The sequence below is a fragment of the Scomber scombrus genome, chromosome 19, assembly GCF_963691925.1.
Source record: "Scomber scombrus chromosome 19, fScoSco1.1, whole genome shotgun sequence".
In the NCBI taxonomy this organism is placed as follows: domain Eukaryota; kingdom Metazoa; phylum Chordata; class Actinopteri; order Scombriformes; family Scombridae; genus Scomber; species Scomber scombrus.
In genome coordinates this window covers 14429915-14449020 of record NC_084988.1, presented here as the reverse complement: position 1 = coordinate 14449020, position 19106 = coordinate 14429915, and the positions used below count along the sequence as shown (strand labels likewise).

At 39.3% G+C, this 19106-nt stretch overlaps 4 protein-coding genes across 8 annotated transcripts; 2 read left to right on the top strand and 2 right to left on the bottom strand.

Moving 5' to 3' along the window:
- Positions 1 to 2824: 2824 nt before the first annotated feature.
- rpusd2 (RNA pseudouridine synthase domain containing 2) lies at positions 2825 to 5607 on the bottom strand. Its single transcript, XM_062440498.1, has 3 exons — positions 4905 to 5607; positions 4190 to 4486; positions 2825 to 4073 (listed from the first exon to the last, which is right to left on the bottom strand). The coding sequence occupies exons 1-3, from the start codon at positions 5496 to 5498 to the stop codon at positions 3228 to 3230; spliced, it is 1737 nt and encodes a 578-aa protein (XP_062296482.1). The 5' UTR covers positions 5499 to 5607; the 3' UTR covers positions 2825 to 3227.
- A 915-nt stretch (positions 5608 to 6522) lies between these two features.
- Positions 6523 to 10380, bottom strand: pcmtl (l-isoaspartyl protein carboxyl methyltransferase, like). 5 transcript variants are annotated; one of them, XM_062439839.1, is made up of 9 exons: positions 10333 to 10380; positions 9877 to 10012; positions 8682 to 8786; positions 8508 to 8539; positions 8288 to 8392; positions 8029 to 8149; positions 7856 to 7941; positions 7457 to 7626; positions 6523 to 7240 (listed from the first exon to the last, which is right to left on the bottom strand). In XM_062439839.1, the coding sequence occupies exons 2-9, from the start codon at positions 9992 to 9994 to the stop codon at positions 7204 to 7206; spliced, it is 774 nt and encodes a 257-aa protein (XP_062295823.1). In that variant the 5' UTR covers positions 9995 to 10012; positions 10333 to 10380; the 3' UTR covers positions 6523 to 7203. The 5 variants fall into 5 exon arrangements, with proteins under 5 accessions (XP_062295823.1, XP_062295822.1, XP_062295824.1 ...); XM_062439838.1 differs by having other exon boundaries at positions 9877 to 10044; positions 10333 to 10369; XM_062439840.1 differs by having other exon boundaries at positions 10294 to 10368.
- Positions 10381 to 10498: 118 nt separating this feature from the next.
- ccdc32 (coiled-coil domain containing 32) lies at positions 10499 to 13093 on the top strand. The gene is made up of 4 exons (XM_062439842.1): positions 10499 to 10607; positions 10887 to 11146; positions 11822 to 11975; positions 12295 to 13093. Exons 2-4 carry the CDS (start codon positions 10900 to 10902, stop codon positions 12482 to 12484), a joined length of 591 nt encoding a protein of 196 aa, XP_062295826.1. The 5' UTR covers positions 10499 to 10607; positions 10887 to 10899; the 3' UTR covers positions 12485 to 13093.
- Positions 13094 to 16754: 3661 nt separating this feature from the next.
- On the top strand, positions 16755 to 18838 carry prlh2r (prolactin releasing hormone 2 receptor). Its single transcript, XM_062440876.1, has 2 exons — positions 16755 to 17639; positions 18512 to 18838. The coding sequence occupies exons 1-2, from the start codon at positions 16755 to 16757 to the stop codon at positions 18836 to 18838; spliced, it is 1212 nt and encodes a 403-aa protein (XP_062296860.1).
- The last annotated feature ends 268 nt before the right edge of the window (positions 18839 to 19106 follow it).

Sequence of the window (19106 nt, the reverse complement as noted above, 5' to 3'; positions counted from 1 at the left end):
ATGTTGCTGCTAAGGTTGTTATTGTTTCTATTCAGAGCATGAACGTTAAATTATTCAGCAAAAGTTAAAATCAAAGCATGATTTGTTCATCCTGGCATTCTCAGAAAGAAGACAATAAAAGATTAAGGTTCCTTTTCAGCCACAACTTTGCACCAATATCACACTTGAAGAAACTAAAACCACAGTATGTGGTTCAAAGAATTATCAAGTACTGCACCTGCTGCCTGTTGCAGAATTTTCTTTGTGCCTGGACCTTTCTAACATCTGCACAGATCACAACAAATACAGTGCCACTATCGTCCAACCGCTGGCCTTTCTCCATGCTAGAACTAACTTTGACGAACCATAAGACATTCATGGACTTGACCGAAAATAAACATGTTGAAAGATAAATGTGACAAATACAGAGAAAGTGATACATTGTGTGTGCCTGTGTGCAGAATTACATACAGTATGTTCGCAAGAACCTGTCATTATCACGTCAGTTGTCACTTACTACAGCCAAGCTACACCAATTGGGTTTGTGATGATAACATGTACAGTATGTCCTCTGTGACCATGGCGTAGAAAATCAGAAACCTGAGGTTTGCGATGTGTTATTTGTAGAGTCATGGCTTGTTTGCATTTAATGTTTCGCTGTCAGATTAAAAAATTTAAAGTTTATCCCAATGTCAGTGCCCACAAATGTCATGTTTACTTAAAAAGGCAAAAAAGGGTTTTAATACAAATATAACTCTATATGTGGGTTTATACACTTTTGGTGAGTTATGGTGCGTACTGTTCAGGATCCGTCAATTGTCTGTGTATACCTTTGCCTTTGGAAAAGAAGCAGCAGTAGTTTTAGCATCACAAATCGCTGCTTCGGCTTGTACATAAACCTTACTGCAGCACTGTTAAAAGAAAATCCAACTCGCAAATATCTAAAAGAAAAGAACATTTTTATCAAAACCCTCTCCTCCTCTCAGCCGATTCTACATCTCTCATGTACCCCCAAGTGGTGCGGGTGCAATCTGATTACATATGTAATCAGACTACATAAGATTACATAGGTATTCTGGTGACTATGAGTGTAATCTGGTTTCTGTGGGTGTAATCTGATTACTTAGGTAAAGAGATAAAACATGAACCCTGAGTGTTAGAAAATATTTTTTATTAATTTTAAGATTATCAAAATGTTTCTGATGAATAATTACATATGTAAATGGATTACTGTGGGTGTAATCTGGGTACTTATGTAACCTGATTACTATGAGTGTAATCAGGTTACTTCTGTGTGGCGATTTTCATGGAACAAATGCCAATGGCAGCATCATTTCACTTATTTGCTAAACTTACCAAACAACTTATATAGAGGCAGAAGATCAGATTGTATAAATAATTTCTGTAAATGTCATATTGGACTGTTTGGGAGGGACTGACAAATGAGTTACTTTATGAGGAATTGTTTTTTTTGGGGGGGGGGGGACAGTGAATAACAATATAAAATCACAAATTTATTATAAATCACAAAGCCTTCAACAAGTGTCTGTGAATCTTTCTTTTTTTTTTTTAAATTCTTTCTCTATTCATGGCATTTCTCTTATTATTTTCTACCATTTAAATAATAATGAAGGAACAAAACTTAATGAAACCAAATGTGTTTTTCCTCTTTAGTAATATATTTTATTTACGTGACATGCATCTATTTTTAACAAATGCAGAATACAGTAAACTTAAATGTGGTTTGTTCTTACAAATTTCAGATCAGGCAACATTGGTTAAGACCCTGTTTCTGCAGCGTACAAATGAGAACAGAATAGGACTGATAGGGGGTAATGAGGACAACATCAAATATCATGATATTTATGACCAAATACCTTGAATATCTTGATATTTTCACAAAATGTTTACATAATGAGATTGTAAATATAATAATAAATAATCATCAGTAATGTGGACATAATGACTAGGTGGGTAAAGGCAAATAATTGAACAGTTAGAACAGTCTGTTAAATTCGTCAGTTATTGTAATGCAGCCCTTGAAACCAGGAAAAGACAACACTTCTGTCATATAATGATATTACGATATCCAAAATCTAACACGATATCTAGTCTCATATCACGATGTTGATATAATATTGATATATTACCCTGCCCTAGTACAGAATAGTCTCTAATAGTCTATATCAGGTGGCCATTTGAGGCTGGTAGCAAAGGCGAGCCAGTCCCTATAAACCCCCATGTTAACCCTTTTTATCCAGCACGTGACCCACTGGTTTATTTGGATGTGTCACATTCTTCTACTTTTTTGTGCAACGGATGTGTCCTTACAGTAAAAAAAAATGTGTTCATATTCATATATATTAAGTATGTAATGAAGAGTTTCAGAGATGATGGTTTAGCACAAATGCCTTGACAAGAGGGGTCAAATGTGCCTATGAGCACATCTGGACTGTTCAGTCACAATTCTTTAGTGAGTCTACACTACAGATCACGCAGCAGATTGACCTGCCTTAGAACTGAATTAAATCAACCACAGGCTTTCTATGAACAATATAAGTGAAAGGTCACCACCTACTATTATTTACAGGTGTCAGTGTTGTAATTTTTCACTAAACTGAAATAAAACATTTATTTTCCTGCAGAGTGTTTTTTAATTCTTTTTATACCTTGGTTTGAGAGCCAGCAAGATGTAAGGCTTGAAGTCGCCAATACACACAGACTTTAAAGTGTCTTGCAGTAAAATATTTGAAAACTTTTTGAATTTAAAATTATTTTTATTTTCATACATTGAGGATTTTTCATTGAGGGAGCATGAGTCGATGCAGTTTTTTAGGATTATACACAGTAATTTGCAAAAAAATCAGACACTTAATATTCCAAGCTAGGTGTTTTTATGTTTGGAGGGGATCTTTAAATTAAAACTGTATTCTTAATAGTAAAACCACCTTCAAAGCGAAATGAGAGGGAATCCGATTACTCCTTGTATTTATTTTTAAGGCAGACCTTCCAGAAAAGGAAAAATATATCTACATGCTCAGTTATAGTAGAAACAGCATATGCTACAACACATTTCATTATCATCAATTATGCTGAGGCATTGTTACCACCTCCAGGGAAATTACTGAAGAATTATCAACAGAAATGGATCACATTAAAATCAAATCCGGATTTGAGGCCATACTGCGTGTGGTTGATAAATGTGCACTAACCTAAATATACTCATAAATCAACAGCAGTTCACCAGTCTAGTCAGCTTCAGACCAATCCTCTTTGGCCCAATCAGGTGAAGGTGTAGAATATTCAAAATCTGGTCCTTTGTAGCGTAAGGCATGGAGATACATGATGAGTTCTTTCTCTGTGGGGTCTGGTCGCACTAACTTACATTCACTACACAGGCTATCTTTTGCCACTGGAGGGTTTTTTTGAGTAGAGCCAGTTTGCTCCGTTTGATTTCCATTTGATTTGTTTGGTAGAGGGCTTGGAGATTCTTTGAGTGAGGTATTGTTACTGTTCAGGTCTGTGCAGCTGGAGCTACAACCTGTTGGCACCTTTGCATCTTGCCTTTTGTCACCACCACACTCATCTGTCTGTGTCTGATGATGTTCTCCACTCTTGTCAGGTTCACAGGAGCCGTCTAACGTCTCCATTTTCTCAGATATCTTATTTTTCCCTGCCTCTTGTGCACTCCCAATTTTGTGATCAGGTATGTCCAGCAGGTACAGACTTTCCTGACTTTGATGTTCGTCCACCAGAGCCTGCAACAGCTCCTCATTACTCTTTCCAACCAGCCCCCCCTTCCCCCTGTGAGGGCCCCAGGCTGAGGACCCATAGATGGGATCATTGATGATGGGGAAGCCCAGGTACTGAAGGTGCACTCTGATCTGGTGTGTGCGGCCAGTCAGAGGTAAACAACGGACCACGCTGGTTTTTCCGTTATAGCTAAGCCTGTGAAAGACAGTTCGGCACTCCTTTCCTTTGGGATCAACTCTGCAGAGACCGATTTTAAAGGACACAACCAGGATGGGTTCCTCGCAGATCAGCTCACCCTCCGGAAACTCCCCTGCCACTCGGCACACATACTCCTTTTCAAGCTGTTGAAAACACAAATGTAAGGACTTTTTGGAGTACTGTATCATACAGTAAATACACTGTAATACAAACAGTATGGTACAAATAAAAAATAGCCCCAGAAGAGTACTGAACTTACTTGTCTGTCTCTCACCAACTGGTCCAGTTTCTTTGATGTCTCCAGTGTCCTGGCAAACAGCAGCACTCCAGAGGTGAGTCTGTCCAGTCTGTGCACTGTGTGTAGCTCAGAGATGCCCCGCTCTTTACCCAGGATAAAAATCACTGTGTTGTGGCGGAAACGGCCGCAGGGGTGGACTGGAATGGAAGCAGGCTTATTCACCACAAGCACCTCACCATCATCCACCAAAACCTCCAGAGGTCTGCCGACGACAGGCGGCTCATGGCGGTGCACAGTATTCCTCATATGGTCATTATTCTATGGAGAGTTAAACAGAATAAAATGAAAACTTCCACAATCTTAAACTCCTCATGTAGTACTTAACACTAAAGTTTCTAAAATCAGAGTTTACTCTCACTGACATAAATGGTGTGGAGAAAATATTAGAAACAACTCTTAGTAAAAAAGGCAATACAATTGAACACAATGAGTGTGAATTTGACTCACTTCTAAACACTTTATTGTTTAAGCTCAGTGTGCCCGGCAACTCTGAAGTTCACCAGATTTGATATTGAAAAATAACTGCATAATAATAGAAATGTATATGGGAAATCATCTGGACCTGTCATTGTCCAGTATTTCTCCTATATTAAAAATTATGTTGTAGTCTTGGACAACACGATTATCATTATATCATACTTTCATTATCATAAAAGCATACACTGATGATACTGACCCTGAGCACCACAGACAGGTCCTCCACAGGGGTCTCATTCAGGCGGATGCGGCCCTCTTTGGCAGCCCTCTGGTAATACTCTATAGACTCAGCTCTGAATTCGCTCTTGAACACCTCCAGAAGGCTCTTCCCTATCCACCGACCTTTGCAGTAGGTTTTGAAGTCAAAGTAGTACGGTTGAACTTTACGCAGGCCACCTTCAAAGTAGTAGGATGTCTCGTTGAAGTGTTCGTGGCTGAAGCTGACACCAGGGTTCCTCTTCTGCGGCGGAGGGATGTACCTCTCGCCCGGGCGGAGATTCTTTCCTCCGGCTCCTCTACGCCTCTTCCCTCGGCCACTCGTCTCAGGTTTGTCCGGTTCGTCGCTTTTGCGTTTGCAGGGCACCGTCGCGTCTTTCACCAGAACTCCCTCGGATGATACCGGGCTGTTCACCTCCGCCGGTGTTTCGTTGCCGACAGCTGGCTGCTCCATCGCGGAGCTGCTCCTCTGACACCGCGGCAAACCAAGAGAATTATTGAAGTTATAATGAGTGATACGATGGCGCCACACTTGATTAAAAACACACCAGTTAACTTTTGTGCTGAATTGTATCATGTAGTGATTGTCGTTGCAAAAAAACTTTAATCTGGAGTCTGAACGCAAAGAAGCACTCTTCTGCAAATTATATACGACTACATTTCAAAAACGGCATCGTTTAGTTCACCTGGAAAGAAAGACCTGGCGGTATAGTTGATAAAACCTCTAACAGAAACACTCACGTGTGTATTGCTTTCTCGATAGAGGTCCTTAACGTCAAAAGCGCGCAGTGATGACGTCAATCTGTAGTCCGACCAGTCCGGTGTGTAGTCCAGACTGCCAAATCCTCTCATTTCTTCTTCTATTTCCTCTTTAACTGCAAATGATCTTCTCATTGAAGTATTATCACCACCAACTGTTCAATACCTGCACTTAAAAAAATATTTACTGTGGATGACAAGTTTTTTAGCAGGTATGTGAAGATACGACTGTATAAGCCTAGATATTTGTAATTTAATAAGAAGCAGAAGTATTAATCCCAGTTTTTCAGATTTTCAAGAGTTTGTATTTTGTGTGAAAAGCGAGGGCATTCAAGTACATGTTCTTATGTTGTTTATGTGGAAATCTCTGGGAAATGATTTAGAATGTTTAGAGATCAACTTAATGCTTATGCTTATACTGATGTCATTATTTGTGTATGTGTGTGTTTGGATATGAGTTCATATTTTACAGGCAGATATTCATGGCAAGTCGTTTATGTTATTTATTGTGAGAGGGGGGCTGGTAATGCAAGATTTTTCTTCTCTCTGCTCTTTAAAAAAAAAAAAAATAATAATAATATTTTATTTAATTTCATGTTGGATATGTACACAGAAGTGATTATTATATTTCTTCTGCTGACATTTTCTTGTATTTAAAAAAAAAAAAACCCAGAAGAAAACAGTCCCATTCTCTGTCCTGCCCCATTTCAGTTTTTTGTTCGTACTGTAGCTCTCACTGACCGTCTTCCCTTTGTTACCATCGTAGCGAGAATATTTCTTTCAGAGCTTGTGTGTCAATAATCATACATTGATTTTCAGTAAAGATTGACAACAATACAGTATCATTTAAAAAAAAAATCAGTTTTATTAATAAATTTGATAAGCATACACATAACAACAATTTGTGCTTAAATTAATCATGATTTGGCACAGCATCCCCTCTGCTCTACTGGGTTACAGTCTCAAACAGGATATATTCTATACATACAGTATTTGAAGCAAGAAAGTAGCAATACTTAGCATAAAATAGAAATGACTTATGTTAATTTGCTATTCTTTTACTTAATAATCCTTGGCTTGAACTTGGGTTCATCATCAACTATGACTGCATTCAAAACCAAAGTATTCCCTTAAGATTACACAAGATTTAAGTTAACCATTTATCTGAATACCTCACAAGCATCCAGAAGAACACATACTCAAAGGTTTGAAGCTGTAATTGCAAAGTTCACACTGCTAAACTTCACAAATAATTCTGTGAATCACTAAAACCTCAGACAACCTTTTGTTTTTTTAACCACTATCTCGTTGTCTACAACTATTCTCTGACTACAAGGACTGTGGGTCATCAGGAGACAGTTCAGCGGCGGTCAGTCATTCAGTCAGTCACTGTTTAGCACTCTACTGTAGGAAGACAATCTGGTCAGGCAAACAGAGCGAGTTCCTCCTTGTGTGTTGCTAGGTGACAAACCAGCGGGGCAGATGGCCGTAAGCCTTAGAGCTCAGTGAAAACATGAGAAGTGTTACGGGACCCCGGAGATGCAGCACCAACGCCACCTCCTGCAGGGGCAACCAAACTGCAGTCAGAGCTCACCTCTGGGGAGAGAGGGATTGCATGGATGTCATGAGGAACGAGCTAAAGGATAGAGGCGGGTGTGACTGATGGCTGCACACAAGACTATAGATCAAGGTAAAACGCAAAAATGCAAGTTTTTGGCAAAACACAGAGATGTTTTCCTTCGTTTCATTTATTATAGGGAAAAATGTGTGAATTACCCGGGCCACTGATGCCTCTTGTCAGTTAAGGGGACGTAGACCACTCCCATCAAAGCTCTCTTGAGAAAGGTCCCATCACTCTGGCGATCATACTGTTCTAGCACCTGACTGCCACCGTCAGGGCCAACCGGGAGCACCAGCCGTCCGCCTGGCTTCAGCTGCTCCAATAGCTTCCCAAAAAGAGGGCAGAAAACAGAAGTTTCACATGAGGTGATCATCCAGTTCATAAGTCAAGACACTTATTTCCTTTGCATGTACTGTACATACACTACAAAGTGTTTCATCTCTTTTCATCATTTACTATACTTTGAGGACTGTGGCAGTAGGTGAATAAGTGAAGCATTTCTCCTATTTTATGCTTTTCTATTCTTTTTTCATGAAAGTAAAAGTGATACATACAGCTTTAGGAATAGTAGCTGCAGCTGCACCAACATGAATGGCATCATAGGGCGCTCCCTCAGGGTACCCAAGCCTTCCATCTCCCACTGTCGACAGACATAGGTGGGACTTTTATTACAGTGTTGTGTATCTGTAAATCTGAGTGGGTACGATCTTGCTGACTCATGACTCACCCATGAGTTTGATGCGTCCGGAGGAGAGCAGCTCTGGGTCGTCAAGCTGAACGTTCTTTATTGACATTCGAACCAGTTCATCAATGTGTTCAATGCCAACCACTCTACCACTGGGTCCTGTCTACACACAGCAGAAAAATGCAGCTGTTGCACTCAGTCATGTATTTTATGTCAATTCATCTGGAAATAACTTAAATAAATAGCTAAATAAATAACAATAAGCATATGGTGAGAAACATGCTTGTTGCTAAGTTTTTACCATCCTTGCAAAGCAGGCGGTGAGATAGCCACTTCCTGAACCCACATCCAGTGCTGACGCCCCTTCATGTAGTTTGTCACTTAGCAGCTCCAAAGCGTGAGCATGCTGTCAAGAAAGCAATCAGTGAATGGTGTGTATGTATACGAGTAAATGTTTTAGTCTTTCCAACTGCATAATACAACACTGTAGTAAAGTATTTGGTACACCTGGTGATACTCACCATATGTGGTGCACTGATGGTTGCCCTGTAGCCTGTGATAAGAAGATTCATAACAGAGTCACAACACACAACTGCTCATGAACGGCTTCTCTCTAACTATAACTATATAACTGTAACCACACTGATAAGCTCGCATGTGTATGTATTTGTAAAAAAAATGTCTGGAATGCAAACCTATGGACTGAGGAGAGTCTGCATAAGGATAATCTCTAGAGTAGAGCCCTCTGTCTGTAGCCAGCATGGCATCAAACACTCTGTCGCTGTGGATCACCCCATGATCTGAAGGAGAAAAGAGGAGGCAGCGATCTGTAAAATGTTGAAAACAATGTGAAAGTTCCCCTTACCTAAACCCAACCATGGAGGGTAAGCACAACAGGACACACTGTATGAAGGGGAAAAGACACAATATATGTTTCAGGAAATCTGCAATATAATGATCCAACACTGGAATCAGGGAAAATGCAGGCTTCTAAGATCAATATACTAATCATGTTTGAATCAGAAGTGATCTTATGTGGGATTGTGGTCATCGTAATATCATGATATAGCACATATTGTCTTTTCCTGCATTACATTTCAACTGCTTTCTGAGTAAAAACTACAATTAACTTAATTATTGATCTATCGTATTCTTGATTAACTGATTCAATCTTTTATCTATAAATGGTCAGAGACAGTAAGGTAAAGTGAAGGTACATTATTTATCACACATACAGTTGTACAATGAAATTCAGTCTCTGCATTTAACCCAGTATTAGGAGCAGTCTGTCTGAAAACAGTCAGGTGCCCACATGAAAGTGGTTTTCATCTCTGTCATCATTCGTCCTGTTCATAAAGGCTTTTCAAAAGATCTCCTTCAAATGTGCTTTAAATGTAAATGATGGAGGCCACAATCCACAGTGTGTACATTTTGTGCAAAAATGAATTTAAAAGTTGATATGAAGCTTAAATGATGCCTCAGCAGTCTGAGTTAGTCACATCAAGTGGATATCTGCCACATTTACAATCTTTTAAGCATCAAATTCCCTCTTTGTGTTTCCCTGTTGAGCTACAGTGGAAGCATAGTAACAAAAAAAACTAACGTTGAAAGGTGTCCACTTGATTTGACTAATTTAGACACTTCATATTAGCTTCAGATAAACTTTTAAATAGTTTTATACAGAATGACGTCTTGCAGAATTTGTCCCCCAACCACTTACATTTTAGGTGCAATTATGAAGGGATCTTCTAATGGCCAACATGAACAGGAAAGAATGATCGTTGTAAGAAAAACATGCTTCAGTATTCATTTGGGCACCTGACTGAAATTGACACCTGTTCTTTACAGTTTTGAAGGTTTTTATCAAAGGCTCTGACATCAGGCTATTACCCCTCAGCCTGCTTATGAGCTCTGGATGTGTTTTGCCACTGGACATCCACGCCATGGTCCGGGACAGCAGTACACCCATAGGGACTGCCACTGCTACCAGGCTCAACACTGCTCGCATCTCCTACACTGGATCTCCCTGCAGTGACATGATGATCAGCGCTCGCAAACCTGAGTATATGACACACACATCACTGTAACATGCATTTAAATGTCTTTCTCTATCCTCCATGTGATAATAAAGCAAACGAAAATGAATTAGTGCCAAAGCAAATTACTCCCATCTTAAACTAACCTTGACAGTTAGCCAACCTGACATTTTAAGGCTTATGCAAGTAGCTAGCGTTACATTATAATCAGTCAGTATCAGAGATCGATTGTTAATATTGGAATTAGTTGTTAAAAACTAGCAACACTCACGACTAAAGAATTCAGCGGAGGTCAGCAGGGTTTGTTTACCTGTGTTGCTCGCCACCGTTTCCTCAAGCAGCCTTGCCTTGGGACGCATTTCCTGGTTCGCAGCAGTAGACATCCAATCACATTTCAGACTGTTTGATTGGCAGCTACTGTGTCCAATCATACGTCCCCAAATAAGAACGTGGGCTGTCCTTCGTTAAAAGATTGTGCAGTATTGTGGAACATGGACACAGTCGGCCAGCTAGCGAGCTAATCTTTAATCTTTCAAATCAAACTTTGGAGGAAATATCAGTCAATCTGACGAGCCTTTAACACAGGTAAGAGGTTCAGACATATTTGTGCGTTATTACAATGACGAACAGTTTGAAATGTGTGAATATATTCAACAAAGTAGGTCAAAACTCAGTTTAGCTTCGGTATATTGATGTAAATTAAGTTAAAATCAGCTTTGATTTCTCTCATAAGTGGACATTTGCTGATATTCAGTTTCAGTCTTTTATCCGAATATCTGCAGAACACACCTGTCTTAATGTTGCTGTAATAACCACGACATTAACCTACACAGGCTAACTGATGTTGACATCTGTTTCATTCAGAGACAGAAGAAGGATGATTGACGACTTTGAGACGAAGGAGGCCCTCACCAGCGGGGAGCTGTGGTCCCAAATCTGCTCCAGCCTGCCGGGGGTGCAAGCTGAGGCAACCCCGGAGAACAACAACACCGAGTTTAACGACTCTTTCCAGCCGGCAGCACAAGTTGGAGTGCAGGTCAATGGACAGTCAAATGGGAATAGCAGTTCTCCCGGTGCCAAATGGGAACCCATGGAGGATTCAGAGATCTACATCGCCAGTTTAGGTACATGAGTCCATTTAGCTCCCCTTGTTTTTCATCCACTTGATCATACTATCCATCATTTATCCCCCACATTCAGCCTTGTCTTTAAAGTGGATGAGACGATACACAACATGAAATAGGGCTGCAACTGATGATTATTTTAATTATAGATTCATCTGCAGGTAATTATCTCTTTCAGTCAACTAATAGTTTTAGATTTTATAATTTCTTAGAGCTCATGTTAATGTCTTTCAATGTCTTCTTTTGGCTGATCAACAGTCCAAAACCTACAGTATGTATGTATCACGTATGACACAGATAGCTTCAAGTCCTCACGTGCAAGACTCTGCAAAAAGGAAATTGTTAACATTTTGCTTAAAAAAACAAAAACAAAAATAATAATTATTTAATTATCAAAATAGTTGCAGATTAATTTTACAATCAATTAAATTATTAATTGACAAATCCTTGCATCTCTAGATAATAGTCTTAACAATATCAAATCTCATTTCAGGTAACATGAGGTCCACCTCCACAATGAAACATTTTGAATGACCACAAATACAAAATATACAATACATGTGATTACATCTAAACTAACTCAACTTACTACGCTGTGTTTTCTTCTCAAATTTAGACCCCCAAATGCCAATGATAACTTTGTTTTACAGTATTTTTGTTTATATTTTGCTTCAGAGAACCGCCTGAAGAAACTAAAGGGCCAGTCCAGTGATGTGACCTCCAGGGACATGCTACGCTCCTTGTCTCAAGCCAAGAAGGAATGCTGGGATAGATTCCTGCATGACGCACAGACTTCAGAGCTCTTCCAAGGCAGTGACATGGATGATAGGTAGGGTGGGATTATGCCACCACAGATACACACTGATAAGACATGGACATGACCTAAAAGATCATTCTGGTGGAAGAGTGCTTCTATTCTCAATTTGCTGTCTAGTCAGCCAACTGCTACCCCATTAAAGCCCAAATGATAGACTGTATCTTCCACACTGACATTTAATTTCCCTAACTTCCGGCATTTAATTTCCTAACTTCAGGTGCAGCTCTCCTGTAGTTCTATATTAACCAGACTTTGTGTCATTTGCAAAGAGTAAAGAGCTTGAAATGGACCACTTCTTATCTTAACACCCTTGACATTTCTCCCTTTGCAGTGCTCTCGAACACTTCAAGCGGTGGTTGATTCCTGAGAAGGTGGCCATCAGCGCAGAGGAGCTTGAATATCTCCTGAGGCCATCGCAGAATATGGAACCAGCTGGAGCAAACCAGACACCAGACGAAGAGGAGGCGGAGGGAGAGAGACACAACACTGAAGAAGATGACTCTCACAGCCCAGAGAAATAGATGTGTTAAAATAGTTACACTGAAAGAAGAACTAATTTAGGATGCATTCAGTTAGGGTGACTTGCACGCTCATTTTGAGCGTCATGTCACAGCTGTGTTTTGGCCGAAGCTTTTGTTGTCAATGGTCAAAGAAGCAATTACAGCCTGTCATCACCGCCTGTATCCCCAGCAACTGAGTGTTAAGTACTATTTCAGTTACATGTGTTTTGTCCTTGCTACTCATCCTTTCAATCACATCACATCATAAAATATATAATAAAGAATTTGAAATTAGACTTCTTTGTGCTGTAGTGGCAGAATTAGCATTTCGTATGTGACTCTTACTGTATCTGTCACAAGTATGACTCTCCACTTAAATACGTATGCAAATGTTATCCAGGTCCACATGCAGTATCATTTTGTAAATTAGACTCACAATAACATAACCAATGCATTAAATTACAGAGATGTTATTTTTCTCTTTTAAACAATTGTGATATCTAGTCTAGGAATACTCTGTGATATTTTACCTGAAAATGTTGTAACATATTGTGTAACATCTTTATTTTTGCCATGTTGATTTTACATATGAAGTTTTATCCTTGTTTCAATAAAAACAGGTAGAACTGATTATGTTCATGTTTCTGCTTCTAAGATGAAACAAGGGCACATTTATATTTAGCCATATGGCTGAGGTGCAGTTGAAATGCAATTTCAAAATTCAGAGTGTGTGTGTGTGTCTTGTATATCTTTATTATATTATTACTGTATATATGTTGTTGTTATTATATATATTTTTAAGAGGACAAACAGGACATTTGCAGTCCTCTGGGCTGGATTATTAAATGATTGTTTGTGTGAAGAAAGGGGACATACAGTGTCAGGAACATAGCTCACTTCCCTGCCGTGACCATTTTTGACTGCAGTGTAATTAGATGGCAGAAACAAACCAAATTTTATTGACCCACAAAGTGTAATAGTGCACAATTCAATTTACAAGTCTCTGGGAGCGCTATACCACTTGTCAAACCAGGAGAATACATTGATCTGTGAAAATATTAAAACCAGGGATAGGTGAAGTGAATAACACTGATTATCTCGTTAAAATGGCACCTGTCTATGGGTGGCATATATTAGGCAGCACATGAACACTCAGTTTTTGAGGTTGATGTGTTGGAAGCAGGAAAAATGGGCAAGCATAAGGATCTGAATGACTTTGACAAGGACCAAATTGTCTGCCCCAATCCATTAAAATCGGTTCATCAAAACATGAGAAAAATGTGTGGTTACAAAGCAATATTACAAACAACAAACTGCAGCCTCAAACAGTTTAAACAAAGACTAAATATTATGACTTAACTAATTTAGGATTTATTGCAAACCATTTGGAATGGGGAACAGGTGACCAGACACAAGTGTAGGCTGTGAGTTATTGGCTGGGAAGATATGAGGAGCAGGGCAGGGCTAATGATAAAGATGCAGGGCAGGTGTGGAGAGAGCAATGGACTGGGGGTGAGTGTAGGAACACAGAGGGGAAACAGAGCAAACTGAAAATCAAAACCCAGAAAACATGTACACTACCCAGATATAAACAAACAAAACCAAATGACCGAAAAGACTGAAGCAACCAAAAGTGCACCACAAGAAAAACAGAACAGAGCCCACAAACATGAGTCCATGAGAGAACCCACTTTAATAACATTTTATCAGGAAAAATTCATACAAAAAAAACCTAAATACTGAAAACTGACAACAGAGCAACTGACATGAACAGAAAAATAGTGACAAATATTACAGGAATCATAAATGCTAAAACAATTGAATTTAGGTTAACATGGCTACTAAAACAATTCAGAGTTCATAATATATTAAAACTGTTGGTGTTATGAAAAAGGTGATTGCATGTAAATAATCTTACTGAAATCTTACTGAAAACATCCTTGTTTCAATATCTCAAATAAAAATGTGGCCTTACTTGAATACTAAATACTGGATCATTATTATTAACATAAGTCATGACATGACAAAATTAGTACATGCTGTGAAATTGAGTGCTATCCTTAATTGTATTGAATCTGACTGTAAACTGAGACTGAAATGGACCACAAAAGCTATTCTTTAAATGTATATAAAATCAATGATGATAAAAATGATTTAAATGTTTTCCACATCGTCCATTTCATGGACATGGTTAACTTCATAATCAGCCCTCTGTTTCTTTCAAGTAGTTCTATGCTAATGAATTTTGTCCTAGATTTATCTCACTTGATGAATCACATGGTCACACTGGTTTTATGTCTAGCTCTGGCACTAACACTACCAAGATCATTTTCAAATCTGTTTTCGTATCAAATAGCATGAGACCATGATGCATGAGAAACATCATGGTTTGTCAATTTACTGTTCATTTTTGTTCTGTTCATTAGAGTTGGATTTATGTGACTGTTTGTCAAGAATATTGCTGCATATTGAAAAATCTCAGCTGGAAATGGGATTTGCAGCATTAAAAATGATTGATGGTAAGTGGGGGCGTAGACTATTTAAGATAATAATCTGTTCTGTTTTTTTCCTATCATAATATTCAAACACAAGCCAGGTCTTCTTCTCAGTTGAGATATCTGTTACAGGATATGTGTGGGACACCTGCTAACACAGTGACATTTTAAGAAGAAATAATACAAAATGTGTCAGGGTCACTATAAATTGACTGTTTAATACCACCAACACATTATAAGTCCCAGTAGGAACATAATAGTGATTCTAAGGAATATAAAATTACACCATAAAAAGGGGCATGATCATTATACATTCATTATTTATTACCAGGAAGCCACTATAGATCCCAATAGGGAATCTCTAAACAGTGTTCATTGTGGATGATGCTGAGTGATATTTAAATGACAGACAAGGCATGTTTTCTTTTCTTTTTTTACTTCTAACGTGCTGGAGGTGACTCACCCACATGAATACCTACTGTATGCTGTGAGAGGGAGAGAAAGAGCACACCTCTTTATTCTGAAGCAGAGCAGGCTACGGTGCAAAGCAGTGGGACTCCCTACGGACAGAGGACACTAACAGGTGCTGGAGTCTGCAGTCGAAAAAGTCTGCATGACATCTCTCACAGGTATTCTTTCTTCTTTTCATTTCTACTTTATGAAATTTCATGCAGTTGTCAAATTTGCATGATCTTTTTTTCTTAGAGATAACAAGTATAATATTTAAGCGTTTGTTAGAATATATTTTTCATGTCTTTAAATGTTAGTCATAGCTTTAGGTGAATAAATTGATTCCTTTCTATTCAGAGAAGATTTTTGTAATGATGCAGTTTCCCCCTTTCTCTTGTAACTATTTGAGATTTGGCTACTGTAATGGGGTTTGTTTTGTAGGTACTGGGGTGTTTTGTTTATTGGTTTTGTACAGGTGATCCAATCAGATATATTGCTTTTCTATGAATGAAGCAGACAAAAATGAAGATAGCAGATTCTATCATCCTCATCTTATCTTGCATATTTAGAATATAAAAAATACACTGAAACGCACCAGTCTGTCGTGTTTTTTTTTTTAAAGTAACCAAACAATTCGAAGTCATTAGAAACATGTTGCTTTTCCAAACCTGCCCATTTTCATGTTCCTGCATAATATGTGATTAGTGTCTGTTCAGCGTCAGAATGAGTATTGCTCAATAACTGCAATAACTGGATCCTTGATGTCAGTCTCAGTGTAGATCACATGAGCAGGTGTTTCAGCAGATGCTCAGGATGGCAATCTCCAAGACTCTGCTTGATTGTAAAGGAGGACATTTGGAGCTGATAGAGAAAGAAGTGCCATAAAAAATAAAAAAAATCTCACAAAGGCTGGCCTGATGATTGCTGGCTGGTTATGAAAAAAAGAAGAGAGAGAGACAAAAAGGATAGAGATGGAAAAGATTTGAAGTGGCTGAGAGAGAAAAAACTGAAAGGTGTAGAGTGAAGAGTCTAAAATGATGTGAACATGTAACAGATGAAAGCAAACAGATGTATTGTTAAAGGTAGACATACAAGCCCTGCTTCAGGCCCTTAGTGACATTGATTGGCTGAGGGTTTTGATCACTAATTAGTCTTTCCAAATGTGACTCACTTCTCCTTAATGCTGTATTTCATCTTGAAGTTGATATAGGCCAACTTTGTTTTAATCATATTATTCATGAAATTATATATATTTACAGTATATATGTTTGTAAAATATCCAGCAGGTTATTTAGAATGATTTTATAATGAGTAGTTTGTTATTCTGTCTTGTCTTGTCTTCAGTTATGGACTGGGAGAACCAATCCAGGGTGAACTCTTCTTTTCCAATCTTTCCTTCATCATCCTCCTTGTCCTACTCCTGTAACAACTCCTTTGGCCCTTTCTTCTCCACCTCGCTGTTGTCTGCTCCTTCCTTCTCTGGGCTGGACCTCCTGTTCAATCTGAAGCTACTCTTCATCCCACTCTACTCCGCCGTGGTCCTGATCGCCTGCTCTGGCAACCTCCTCCTGCTCTTTCTCATTTGGCACAATAAGAAAAGACACAACACCACCAACTTCCTCATCAGCAACCTGGCACTGGTTGACCTGGTCATGTGCATCTTCTGCGTCCCTTTGACTGCATCCTACGCATTTGACAAGCGTGGATGGGTGTTTGGACCCCACATGTGTCACTTTGTTGCTGTCATGCAGTCTGCAGCTGTGTATGCGGCGGTCCTGTCTCTGATGGCCATCGCAGTGGATCGTTATGTTGTTGTGGCATATCCCATCCGCAAGAGAGTAGGCTGCCAGTTTTGCTGCTGCCTAGTGATCCTGATCTGGCTGTCCTCTCTGGCTTTATCCACACCCACAGCGCTGCACACCGTCTACCTGGACCTGCGGGCTGTTGGCCTGCAGATGGCTGTGTGTGAGGAGTTCTGGGATGGCCAAGAGCGAGGCCGCCTCATCTACTCCTGTTTCATCCTGTTCTTCTCTTATTGTGTCCCACTGGCTGCTGTCTCCATTTCTTACTGTGCTATATCCTGTCAGCTGAAGCAGAGGACCATGTCAGGCTTGACGGCATGTCCAGAAATGACATCTGCAAGAGCCACGTGGAGCAAGAGTAGGAGGAAGACCTTCTTCCTGCTGCTGGTGTCCGTCCTCTGTTTCGCCTTCTCCTGGCTCCCTTTACAGGTACAGTTGAATGGAAAGAAAGACTGACAGTTGATGAAAAAATTCGTAAATGATGGAGCAGTTCATAATTTTGGGAAATATTGCTTTCTTGCTGGAAGTTAGTCATGATGAAAAGTGGTAAATATGAAATTATAGCTAACAGAGCAGACTGGAAACAGCTAGTCTGGTGCTCTAGAAATGTATAAGTAAATCCACAAATCATTAACAGGCTACATCTCCTTTGTTTTTGGATTGGCTATGGCTTGGATTAAAGTGTCCTTGGGCAAGATACTGAACCTCATTGCTCCAGATGTCTGCACCATCAGTGTGTGAATGTGTGTGTGAATGGTTAAATGTTGGCATGTGTTGTCAATAGACCATTGACAATAGACTATATATAAATATGGTCAACATGTCTCCACTTCCTTCCACTTCGCAAAAGTGAAGCCAAAATATCTCCTTTCCAGGAGCTGCCATCTTACTTGTGTGATGTCATTTGGAGCCAGAGTCTGCCAGTTGAGTTGGGCGGTGGGATAACAGCCTGTGTTTATAATGTCAAAAACTAAGTAAAACCAAACTTATCAGTAAAATGAGTACTTTGACATACATAAATGTGATAAGATCTACCTAAAATTAAATGCATTTGACGTGTACTTTGATTCATTAGCTTGCCTCATGTCCCATCCGCTAACATAAAGAGTATGGCATTTATAATCTATAATGCCAGCCACCAGGGGGCAATCAAGATGTTTTGGCTTCACTTTCTGGGGAGCTGTCATAACATCCATAATTATATACAGTCAAGGGCCAACTTTTAATATCCTGAAGAAATTAATTCTTGAATTAATCATCAAATGAATTAATGCTTTGGATAACATAGTTTAACTTTGCAGGTGGTGAATCTGATCCGTGACCTGGACACAGACTTCTCCATCTTGGGGAAGAATTATGTTAACATCATCCAGGTGTCGAGTCACCTGTTTGCCATGAGCTCTGCCTGCTACAACCCTTTTATTTACGCCTCATTACACAACAAGTTTCTGTCCTATCTGTGTCGTCATTTTCTGTCTAGGAGGAGAGGAAAAGGAAAGGACAGGGGTCAAGGGTCAAGCATTAAGACAATGTCGCACAGAGTTCCACGCCTTCACACTTTGTCAGTTGTGACAGATTTACCAGGTGCTGTTGTAAATGATATTGTTCCTCTTGACAACTATGTTTAAAATGTTTTCCAGCTAAATTGGCACAATGATTGTACTCACTGGTGTTTTTGTCAGTACAGTTGGATTGTTGCATCGGATATGATGTAGTGCGTATTCACTCCTAATGTGCTGGGAATCTTGTCTGTCTTCATACTGACAGACAGATGGACCAGGAGAGACTGGAAAATGTATTTAAAGCACACTGATATTAAAAAAGCCAAACTCTCAAAGTTAGGTAGCAAGGTTTTAGAGTGCTACAACGGCCACAGTGTACACAGTTGGTCAAGTT